Source organism: Pristiophorus japonicus, chromosome 1, assembly GCF_044704955.1.
Source record: "Pristiophorus japonicus isolate sPriJap1 chromosome 1, sPriJap1.hap1, whole genome shotgun sequence".
Classification (NCBI taxonomy): Eukaryota; Metazoa; Chordata; class Chondrichthyes; family Pristiophoridae; genus Pristiophorus; species Pristiophorus japonicus.
Window position 1 is genome coordinate 352,964,860 of NC_091977.1, and position 12,074 is coordinate 352,976,933.

The 12,074-nt window shown below is 42.0% G+C and overlaps 1 protein-coding gene across 6 annotated transcripts in view; it reads left to right on the top strand.

The window, feature by feature from the left end:
• Nucleotides 1-12,074, top strand: part of enpp2 (ectonucleotide pyrophosphatase/phosphodiesterase 2) — a 122,462-nt gene that overhangs the window by 19,043 nt on the left and 91,345 nt on the right. For all 6 annotated transcript variants that reach the window (XM_070890597.1, XM_070890591.1, XM_070890616.1 and 3 more), the window contains 5 exons: nt 359-456; nt 2,834-2,913; nt 4,300-4,419; nt 10,299-10,354; nt 10,926-10,991. In XM_070890597.1, the coding sequence (XP_070746698.1) occupies nt 359-456; nt 2,834-2,913; nt 4,300-4,419; nt 10,299-10,354; nt 10,926-10,991 (420 nt within the window). The remainder of the gene's footprint in view (nt 1-358; nt 457-2,833; nt 2,914-4,299; nt 4,420-10,298; nt 10,355-10,925; nt 10,992-12,074) is intronic.

Below are 12,074 nucleotides of genomic sequence, written 5' to 3' on the forward strand. Positions count from 1 at the left end.
ATGTCTCATCAACGTCTATTATTTCAGGGCAGAAAAGAATTTCACAGATTGTTCACAGAATGAGCTGTGAAATTTGTTTCCTCACATTCATTAATATAACCAAACTACCACTGCTTATCGTAAGTGAACATAACCACACAGATACGCATGGTTTATGGTTGTGACAAGACAGATCACTGAAATTGAATTCAACTGAATTTTATTTATATTATTACAGCTTTTTATTTTTGATGTCTGCAGAAGAAATGCTCATGTATAATTGATTAATACTTGCAGTCTCTGAATGTAATAAATACATAATGAAAATAGCTTTTGCTGTGGACCTTTTGCTTTAACCTTTGTGAATTGCACATTTTAGCTTTGTTCGTCCACCACTGATCATTTTCTCCGTGGATGGGTTTCGTGCTTCATATATGAAGAAAGGAGGCAAAGTCATGCCCAACATTGAAAAACTAAGTAAGGCTATATCTAGATTGTAATAATTTTAGCTAAAGTTTGTGCCGACTGAAAGGTGGAATAGTTCTGCAATCTTGATCAACATAAATTGGAGCAAATTCAGATTAAGTGATTGTGAATGAATTTATGCTCCAGTGATTCCAAGTAGCTTGTTTTGCAGACGTCCTGCATGTTTCACTATATTCTTTCAGAAACTCAATTGGATATGTGATTATGCCACTTATGGAGGTGATGTTTGTAACTGATTGTGCCATTGGTGCCAATTACCATTCACATATAAAATGAACACTACTTGTATGAATAACTGTTTCATACCTATATTTTATACAATTCCTGTCTCAAACTGCAGTGACCCAGATGATTCCTTATAAACATTATTAAATGTAACTATTTGCAATATTAATATTTATCAAGAAATTTGGTGTTATTTTAATGTCAATTCTATATATGAATTTTAATATTGTACAACTATTATCCAAATTAACTCATCTAGAATATTATCACAGGGAGCAAGAGTTTTAAGATGTCTGATTATACTATCAAAGTAAAAAGGAAACTTTTAAGAATAAAAGTGTTGCTATTTATTGGTATACTCAAAGATTCAGTCCTCTAAAGTGCTTTTATTCTCCGACCTCTTTAAAACTGCTAGGTTGATGCTGCTCAGTCCTTTTTTCAGGCAAATCCATGAGATAATTTTCTGTAAGTAGAGGTACAATTTGAAAATACCAGTAAACATAACATAATGATTTATGGCATTCAAGATTCCTAAAAAAAAACGGTAATTAATACATTCTGAGTTGATTCGGACTGACTCCAGCACCATGAATAGTGCATTTTAAAAATTGGGATCCACTCCAAATTTAGTAAATCAGCCCTATTTATGCTTTGGTGCTCTGTAAACCCAGATCATAGTGACATATCTATGTATGGCAAAGTATTTTAAGTGTAAAGTATATCGTACACTCTCCCTCCACTCCCCCACCTCTAATGGTTTACCATTGAAAATTAATCAGCAGTTGAAAGTCTCATATAGAGAGCCAGAGACAGTTGATTTGAGGATGTCTAAATAAACTTGCTTCACTGACATGCAATCCAAAGACCTTTACTGAGTGCATCCACCAGGCAGCGAGGCAGCATTGGGTTCTACACTATTTTTCTGTGCATACACCAAAGGGACTTGTTGGCAAAGACTAACTTTATCGATCACAATCCCTGAAACTGGGCATATTTTATTTTGGAAACCTTCTGCCTAACATCAGCAGATGTCTGTTTCAGTCAAATTTGCAACTCTGCTTTAAAGAGAAGTGCTTCAACTGATCATTAGTTTTCAAACCTTATGCTGTGAGCCACAAACGGGGAAAGCTACTTCCTCCTTCGCTGTTTCTCTTTGAATGTGCAGAAAAGGGACTGGCTAGTTCCCATGGAAAATAATGAAAGTTTGTGAGTAGGAAAGAGTTAATCTCTTCAATGTAAATGTGTCTTCTGTCCTTATTTTCAGTTCCGTTTGATTTACACGAAGTAATATAACATTCACAAGTAAAGTTAAACAAATCTGTGGTTTGAATCAAACCCTGTTCTCTTTGAAAACCTAAAAATAACACAAGCTGTTGGAGAAAATAGAACCCTTCTGTCTCCACAGTGACAGCATAAAACCTTTCTGTATTTTATTTGCTACATAATAGAATCCCTAAGAGTAACTATTTTAGGGGAACTACTTAAAACATTGCAGAATTCAAGTGGACTTTGCAGACACAATGGGGTAGATCTTGACTTTGTGTGATAATGTAAAACGGCTGATAGGGGATTGACAATCTGTTTGACATTGCTTCCGATTGACTTCAATGGAAATACAAATCAAGAGAGATGTAAAATGGACTGCCGATTCGCTATCACCTGTTCTACATTATTGCACAAAGTTAAGATCTACCCCAATAAGTTTTATTAATATGCATATTGTTGCTTACATTAATACAGTATGGTACCTATTTTGCCTATTCACTTTGCTATTGTCCCTGATTTATCCTGCTGCAAGTTTCAGGCTTTACATGGAAGTACCAACATGTAATATAATGAATTCCAGATGTACATTTGATTTGACACTAATCTTACAAATCTTGCCTTCATCAGAATCTGCAATAACATTGTATAGTGATTGAAAAATAAATCCAGATACTGAGTATTTTCAAATGTAACAGAATTTTTATTACGCAAGTTAATAATTTCAGAGAATTACATATCAAATCTAAGTGATATATTCCGTAGTGGCTTATAGAACACCACATGTTTGTGTTTCTTTCCCACAGCTATCACTGGCATTGTGTCAATATTGCAACACACTTACATTTTTGCAGATGGTAACAAACTTCTTTGTATTTAGGATCTTGTGGAACTCATGCCCCCTACATGAGACCAGTTTATCCAACGAAAACCTTCCCCAATATGTATACCCTTGCTACAGTAAGTGTTACATTTTATATAACTTGCTGCTTTTTGCTACGTGCATTTTAATAGAAAGTAACTTTATTTATCTGTTGGGAAATAAACTGTGATTTATTAACAACTTGCTTGTATTCAAACTAAACATATTTTGATTTCAGTGTACCTTTGTATGACACAAACTGTTCTTTCCTATTTGTGTATGAAATAGTGGCTACTCACATGATGGCCCTGTATGCACTGGATGGGGTGGCACTGAGCCATATAGACCAGGAAAATCCCAAGAATATTTCCTCATTTGTGCTAATTGAGCCAATATCATCTGAGGTAGTGAAGAAAAACACTTCAATTCCCCCAAGTGTTCCTAGGAAAGGAGCAGGAGAAAAAAACAGTCAGGCATTCAGCTCCTGAAATAAAAACAGAAAATCCTGACGAAAGGTCTCTACTTGAAACGTTAATCTGTCTTTTTTCTTTTCAGCTGCTGACAGACCTGTTGTGTATTTCCAGTATTTTCTGTTTTTATTTTTATATTTCTGCTCTGATTGCTGCTTGTGGCCCCCTCTGAAAGTTCACACATGAGCTTTTGTTGAGAATGGATTAGGCTTAGTTGGTATGAATTTCATGTTAAATAGCTCACACATGGAGTACCAACATACTGGAGAGTTGCTGGCACATGTGGTATCGTGCTGCAGTCAATCCCTTCAGGGAGATAATTGTTAGAAGGAATAAATAGTAATGGAGGCTTTCAGAATGGTGACTTAGATTATTTTTGTAAAATGACACATGTTGCCCTATTAAGCTTAAAAGAGGGCTAGAAACAAATATAGCTGGAAACTTCTGTAAAAGTAAAAATATCCTTATTGATAATCGTGTGAGGTCCTTTTACTTCTCCATTTTTGCCTTTTTGTTGAGTACTATGCTCATGACCCTGATTTAAATTAATTTCAGGAAAAACAAGCCTTAATGTGCTGAAATAGTAGAAACCCTGTCTGCATAGGAAAAGGAAATATATGGGATTCATTAATGGCAATAGTGTTTTCGTTAATGCTGTGTCAATACCCTTTTCCCCTCCTTTCACGATTTCAGCACATTTTATGTCCAGGTTTTGAAATTAGTGAATGAGCAATACATTAGAAGCTGAAATAAGAGGGAAAAAAATTATGTGAGGGTATTAAACTCATCTAAAACTTGTTTCTTTTTCCAAGCAAACATAAATGTTAGTTTTCCTGCTCTGTTCTATTACATAAATAATTTAGAAACACAGCTTTGCTTTCCAGTTCTAATTTGCTGCATGCAGTTTTTAAATGTATTTTTTCCCTTGTGAAATGATTTAGTGTGAAAAGGTTGTGCAGATTCTGACAAGTAAAGCCCACATCTAATCAATTTGCTTTGGTTTTTCCTACAAAGGGACTTTATCCTGAATCACATGGAATTGTTGGCAACTTGATGCATGACCCTGTGTTTGATGCCAACTTCAGCCTTCGAGGTAGAGAAAAATTCAATCCTCGATGGTGGGGAGGACAACCAGTAAGTTCTGAGCATCTCTTACTCTGAAAGCTTGGCTGTAGAAAGTAGCACAGTTTGTCCCCTAATTGGAGACCTCTTTTATCTTCCAGTGACATTCCATAAACAAATTAAGGAAAGGAAATGAAAGGCAGCAAGATTTTATTTTATCTGCACTCATTAACTCTGAAATATTGAATTCACAAGTTCATGTGAACCAATATATTGTACTCTTGTTAAATACTTAAAAAAAAATCATTCACGGAGTGTCTGCGTCGCTGCCGAGACCAGCATTTATTGCCTATCCCTAATTGCCTTTGACAAGGTGGTGATGAGCCGCCTTCTTGACAACTGAGTTGCTAGGCCATTTCAGAGGGCAGTTAAGAATCAACCACTGCTGTGGGTCTGGAGTCATATATAGGCCAGACCAGGTAAAGACGGCAGATTTCCTTCCCTAAAGGACATTAGTGAACCAGGTGGGTTTTATGACAATCTGGTAGTTACATGGTCACCATTACTGATGTTAGCTTTATTTTCCATATTTTTATTTGACTAACCAGCTGCTGGTTAGATCTACTAACCCTACTGGGCAGTAGCTTGAATGTGGTCTATGTGGCAGAGACTGTGGTAGGGTTTCTGGGATGAACACTTGGGGCCCTTCATCATTGCTCTGCTCTGGGTGAAAAATAGCTCTTTTTAGGAACTGATGGAAGGGCTTCCTCCTGTACTGAGGGTCCTTGCTGGATATCTCCTGGCTTCACTGGTAGAATCAATAAATGGGTCCACAGGAGGAGTCTGGTGCCAGAAGCTCAGCCATTTTCAGGAATTTTGATCCCATTGGCTGCTCTAATAAGGGTGAGTGGGGATATTGCATCAGTTTAGCACTCTCCTGGCTTCCTGCTCCTGTTGTAATTGACTGGGGAGGCTGGAATCATCCACTTAAATATATTGGGTTGGTTTGCCCATGCTTTCTGATTCAGGGATGCGCATGGTTGGCAATGTAGAGTGGGAGGGTTGTTGTCTTTTGAGCTGAGGCTTTCTTCTTTAGAGAACTGGTGTGGTTTTTTTGTGGCTCTTGGATGCATTTTATATAGTGCAGTACACCTTACTTTCTTCCAATTATGCGCTGGATTTTCGGCTTTGCTCATTTTGAGGCAGTAATACCGGAGGGACGATAAAATTTGCGCCCAAGGAACAGTCAGCAAAATTGGCAGCAGGGCCCTGAGTATGTGGCGGAGCATTAAGGGAGGCTTTGCACACCTCTCTTAGGGCATTCGGCCGGCTGAGCATGTGAAAATCCTGAGCTAAACAGCAGGCCTTGGATAGCTCTAAGAGAGGCCTGGGGAGAAAATAAATCTCACCAAAAACATTCCCAATAAATAACTCACGCCTCCACAACATAAATCTCAAAAAAAAACAAGCACACTTACCTGAGGTCGACATTACTTATCTCACCGCAGCCGCTATACCTTGGACCGCCCACTTTCACAGGCGCACTACGGATTGGGCGGGGGCCAAAAATCTAGCCGGTGTCACAACCAGGGGCGTTGCACAATGGCTCGCCTATTCCGGGCGATAATGCTCCGCGCCCCGCCGAAACCGGCCCCGAAAACCCCGGCAGGGCGCTGGAAGCTTGCTGCCCACCCGGAAGAGCTCCCCGCCGCCATTACAGCCCCTCCGGAAAATGCAGCCCATTGAGTTCTGTAATGAATGCTCTAAGAAATTACGCTGGGTGTCCCCTGATTAGTTTATTGGCCAGGTCATAGTGTGGGTAACAACCTCTTAACTCTATTCTCTTCTGCTAGCTCTTTCTTTGAGTTTTTTACTTTTCTTGGCTGCTTTTTCCCTCCCTTTGCGGTAACATTATTTCTATCTCATCATCATCATAGGCAGTCTCTCGAAACGAGGATGACTTTCTTTCACGCCAAAAAAAAGGATGAGTTCACAGGTGTTTCGAATGAAGAACCCGAACTACATCCTCAAGGGTGGAAGATGCCTGTGCATGGATTTTTTTAACGTATGGTGGCCATTGCACGCCAGCCACCAAGTGGGCTTGAGAGAGCTAGGTCTTGGTCCAGTGGCAAGGATTGCCCAAGACAACTGGAGACCTGCTCTGCTGCACTGGTACTGTCATGTCTGTCCTTTCTTTTGCTGCTGTAATCTTTTCTTTCTTGTTTTCACCTGCTCAGACATTCTTAAAAAAGAAATGCACATTCAGCATCACTGTTCTGTCCTTTCCTTCTCTGCCCTGCTGTAGCTATTTCCTCGCTCTTTTTGTCTGATTTAGTTCTTTTACCTTATTTCATTTCCTTTGCCCTTGTGCCACCTCTTTTAGCGATCGCAGAGTGGGTGAGCCTGGTTTGGGAAATCAGGGTTTCTCGAGGAGTTGGAGATTCCATTTCTGACTACTGAAATGCTCTGGGGACTCTGCAGCCCTTGAGAGTAGTGGGAGATTGGGGCTGTAAAGTATTTGCTTAATGGGTTCTTGCTTAAGAATTCATAGCAACACATTGCTATTACGAACTAGTTGGTTTATTAGCAAAGGTTTAACAATCGCACTACACATTACCAGTTCATCCCCCAGGTTCACAACCACCTGCAACATCGTGGATCCCTTGAATCCAACTGTCTGGGGTTTTATTGAGTCTTCTGAACATCACGTGACTGGCTAAGCCACTCAGAACTCAACAGCTGTACAACTATTTTTGTAAAACAAACGATCAAGTGGCCCCTTATTAAAAGGGCACTAAAACGGACAAATTAAACAAATGTACTTTTTAACAAAATGGTTCAAATTAAAATTTGGTTGCCGGTTTCCACCTCTCGCGGAAGGCTGCGAGCGTACCAGTGGACACCGTGTGCTCCACCTCCAGGGCATCCTGGCTCGGATGTAACCGCGGAAGAGAGGCAGGCAGTCGAGCTGAACGAACCCCTCGACTGCCCACTGCCTGGACCAGTTAATGGCCATCTTGGCCATGCCCGGGAGCAGTCCTACGAGGAGGCCTTCCGACCTGCCTGCTCCCCTCCGCACAGGGTGCCCAAAGATCAGGAGTGTGGGACTGAAGTGCAACCAGAATTTGAGGAGCAGCCCCTTTAAATATTGAAAGAGGGGCTGCAACCTCGTACATTGAACATAGACATGGAACACGGACTCCTCCAGACCGCGGAAACTGCAGGCGTCCTGGGATCAACAGCTGTACAACTATTTTGTTGTATCTGTCAAACAATAAAACGTTAAATCAAGTGCCCCCTGGCTAAAAGGCGGGGGCGGTGGGCACTAAAACCAACAAACTTAAACAAATTCAACTTTAGACAGTCAGCTGCTCCAAATTAAAATTTGGTTGCCGAGTGTGATAATGCACTCCAGTCCCTCCGGCGCCCACCTCTCGCGGAAGGCCGCGAGCGTACCGGTGGACACCGCATGCTCCATCTCCAGGGACTCCCTGCCTCGGATGTAACGGCAGAAGAGAGGCAGGCAGTCGGGCTGAACGACCCCCTCTGCCTGGACTGCTGATGGCCTCCTTGGCCATTCCCAGGAACAGTCCTACGAGGAGGCCTTCCGACCTGCCCGCTCCCCTCCGCACAGGGTGCCCAAAGATCAGGAGTGTGGGACTGAAATGCAACCAGAATTTGAGGAGCAGCCCCTTCAAATATTGGAAGAGGGGCTGCAACCTCACACATTCAATAAAAACATGGAACACGGATTCTTCCAGACCGCAGAAATTGCAGGCGGCCTGGGAGCCCGTGAACCGACTTAAAAACTTATTGCACGGGACTGCTCCGTGCACCACCCTCCAGGCCAAGTCCCTGATAAATAGTGGGAGGACTCCCACGTAGAATGCACTCCATCGGGGACCCCTCAACAATTGTAGAAAACAATTAAATCAAATGCCCCCTGATTAAAGGGGGACAAACACCAAAGACTTTCAAACAAGTACTCCCTTGTTTTTTTTTGAGGGCACTAAAAACACAAATTATACAAGTGCCCTCTGGCTAAAAGGGAGGGGGTGGCACTAAAACCAGCACAATAAACAAATTAAACTTTAGACATTTGCATTCATTACCAGGGCTAGAAAGGTTGTGGGAGCAGGTCAATCAGAATCAGCAGGGGGGGGGCGGGGGGCGCGGGCCAGGACGCTGGGGGTGTCAGGTCAGACAGCAAAAGCCTGTCCACTATATAAACAACATAATTTTACTGTCTACAATTGAATATCACAAATTCTAATAACGATTCCGATTGGTAGCCCAGACCTGATCTGCTATGGGGTGCAGACAGCTACAATAAAGGTCCCTTCCTGCATTTTTAACACATGCCCCTGAGCAGAGGGTGGTTTCTACAAACTCAATTCATTCTATCCTGACTGAGAAGATCAGGTGGATGCAGGGGTCTAAAGTTGGGAGAAAATAAAATTGTCTGTGTGATGAGAAGGGACAATAATCACTCAGGTAATTTTTTGATTTTATCGCGAATTACTTTTAAAATGTCTATTTCTGGTAATGACTGGGCCAGCCACATAAATACCATGACTACTAGAGAAGGTCCGACCTGGGGGGGGGGAGGGGGTGCGAAATTGCTCCCTTTTAGGCCCGTTACTGCCTCTAATGGGGCGGCAAGGCCTTTCCGCACGGGGACAGCTGGTGGGCTCGACACATCCGCAATTGTCCCCAAGCCGGGGATGGCGGGAACGGGTTTCTGCTGCGCTCTGTGTTTCCGCCCCGCCAGGCGTGCCAACCCCTTACTGCCTGGTGGCGATCCCTTGCCGCCCCGCGGGAGCACGGCCGCCACCAGTCGGTGCCCCCGACAGCTTCGCAAGGCGGGAAGCTGCCAGTGGCTGGGCGGTGTGGCTGCCCTTAAAGGGAGGGCGTACTGCCATGGCCGCCATTTTCTTTTAATTGCCGGGTGACTCCAGACGGCTGCTGACTCGTGGGCTCCACCTCGGCTTTGCAGCGTCCCTTCCCTTTAAGTGAAGGGGAGGGATGTTGCGACGTGTCAGTGCGACGTGGCATGTCCGCATCGCGGTGATGGACACCGCCCCGTTCCCTCGCATACCCACCCCTACACCTCCTCAAATAGCGCTCCAAAGCGCTGGGAGGCGGTGTTGGAGTTAAAGAGCCCAATTTTCCGGCTCTTCCCTCTGACTCCTGCTGGGTGGTAAATTTCTGGTTAATTCAAAGTGCCCTCCCCAATTTCCCACTGAAGGCAATTTAGCCCTTGCACCGAGTGTCTCACCTCCTGACTCCCCAAAGCCTCTCCACTACCTACAAGGTGCAAGTCAGGAGTGTGATGGAATACTTTCCACTTGCTTGGATGAGTGCAGCTGCAACAACACTTAAGAAATTCAACAACATCCAGGACAAAATAGCCCGCTTGATTGGCACCCCATCCACCACCTTCAACATTCACTCCCTCCACCTCCGGCGCACCGTGGCTGCAGTGTGTACCATCAACTCATCAAAGCTTCTTCAGCAGCACCTCCCGAACCCGTGACCTGTACCACCTACGAGGGCAAGGGCAGCAGGTGCATGGGAGCACCACCACCTCCAAGTTACACACCATCCTGACTTGGACATATATCGCCATTCCTTCATTGTCACTGGGTCAAAATCCTGGAATTTCCTGCCAAGCAGTACTGTGGGAGTGCTGTCACCACAGGGACTGCAGTGCTTCAAGCAGGCAACTACAGATGGACAATACATGCTGGTCTTGCTAGCGATGCCCATAACCCAATAATGAATTTTTAAAAATCTTGTTAGAATAAATTTAAATAAAATAAAACTTATGCAATGTAAGAAAAGACTTAATTTTATTGTTTATTTTCCCTGATAGTATATGTCTCCTTAGTAACTTGCATTACATATTCCTGTATAATTTCAATCTGATTTGTTTTCCCATATCATGCTAGATCTGGGTAACAACAGTCAATCAAGCAGTAAAGGCTGGCACATTTTTCTGGCCTATGTAAGTCTATAGCTTTATTCAATCTCTTTTAACATTCACTGTATTGATGTGCCAAGAGGTGGCTTCAAATAACTTATTGATTAACTAAGCCAATTAAGTAAAATTGAAATATAGTATCTGGATATCTGTTGGCTTTAGTGTTATGGTTCTATTGTTGTATTATTCTCTGTTTTATTAATTTTACAGGATCAGAAAAGTTATTTGTTCAATTCTAATTGCACATGTGCATTTTGCTCACATGTTGTTTCATTTTCTCAGGTGATTGCAATTTGCTTTTGGTTATCTCGGTTATACTTCTCTTTTATCCTCTCTTAACTTGTCTACTTTGCAGTCTGCCTGTATTGTTCTGCTTTCTCTGTTTTCACATTTGCAATCACATGCTCTTTTCTATTACACAAAACTGACAGTGAATCATCTTTGGCAATTCTCTTGCATATTTAATGTCTAGTTACAGATTACAAACATTGTAACTGGATTTTTTCCCCCAGTAATTTATTTTAAAGCTAGGATGTACAATGTGCATTTTTTAAACTGGGTAAATCATATGATATGTATTTTTTTCTGATTGCAGCATCATTCCCTACGAGCGAAGGGTATTTACAATACTTCAATGGCTGAACTTGCCAGAAAATGAAAGGTAATTATTATTCAGTAGGTAACACTCTAAAATTAACTGTTACTTAACAATAACTTACTTTTTAAAAATGGAACCAAAAATAATAAAATGCGCATTTCATAATTTTGGATGGCTGGGTTTATGGCCTTATTATAAAGGCCTAATATTGTGAACCTTTTTATGAGCATAAAGCTATACTTTGGTATAACATTCATTTGTTTGTCCAAATTAATTGATTGAAAGTAACAAAATCCTCTCCTGTGTTTCTGGGGAATATTCAATTCCCAAGTACAATAGTGAAGAAAAGGGGTAAGACCTGTGATGCCAGGTCTCTTCCCCCTTAACATTGCCCAGGGATTTCCTGGGGATCCAGCAGAGGAGTTCAGAGTGCTTGACCAAAGACAAGAAAGAGGCAGTGGTAAGTGAGATGAAAGGGTTCCAATGCAGGGGTGCCCAGAAGATGCTAGCAGAAGTGCCTGTGCCTGATCCTTTCAGATTGGACGATCTGATGGGAGCAGGCAACAAATAAGGAAGGCCTTTATTTTTAAACAGATCCCCAATTTATCTTCAGGGCTGGAGACCTTCTGGCTGGTGTTTTTCGACAGTAGCCAGAGAGCTCTACAGCTGGTGACGTTTTCTGCTGCTGTTTCCGCCCCATTTCTGGGCACAGGGTAATGATCTGAACTTGAGAATTTTGGCGGCCTCAGGTCATGTCAGATGATGCGGGTGCAGGTGGAGAGATTAACATCTGACCTAACCTGTCATTTCTACAGTATTCTGTAATTAAAATATACAAGGACAGCCACTACATGATGAGATTTAAAAATATTTTTTGAGATTACCACCATGAATAGTCAAAACAAGGTTGTCCTATGGCTTTATTTTGAAACATTCTTTTGATCTTAAAAATGTGCTTAACTTGTGTCGGTCCTGTACATCATGAGTGTGGAGTAATTAGTCAATCTTCTTCTTCCTCATTGGTTTAAGTGTTTAGGTCTTCAAGTTTTATTCCTTTCTAATTGAATATTTTACTTATATTATTCATCAATCAGTAGTGGGGAAATGTTGGAATCAATTATTAAAGATGAAATAGCAGCGCATTTG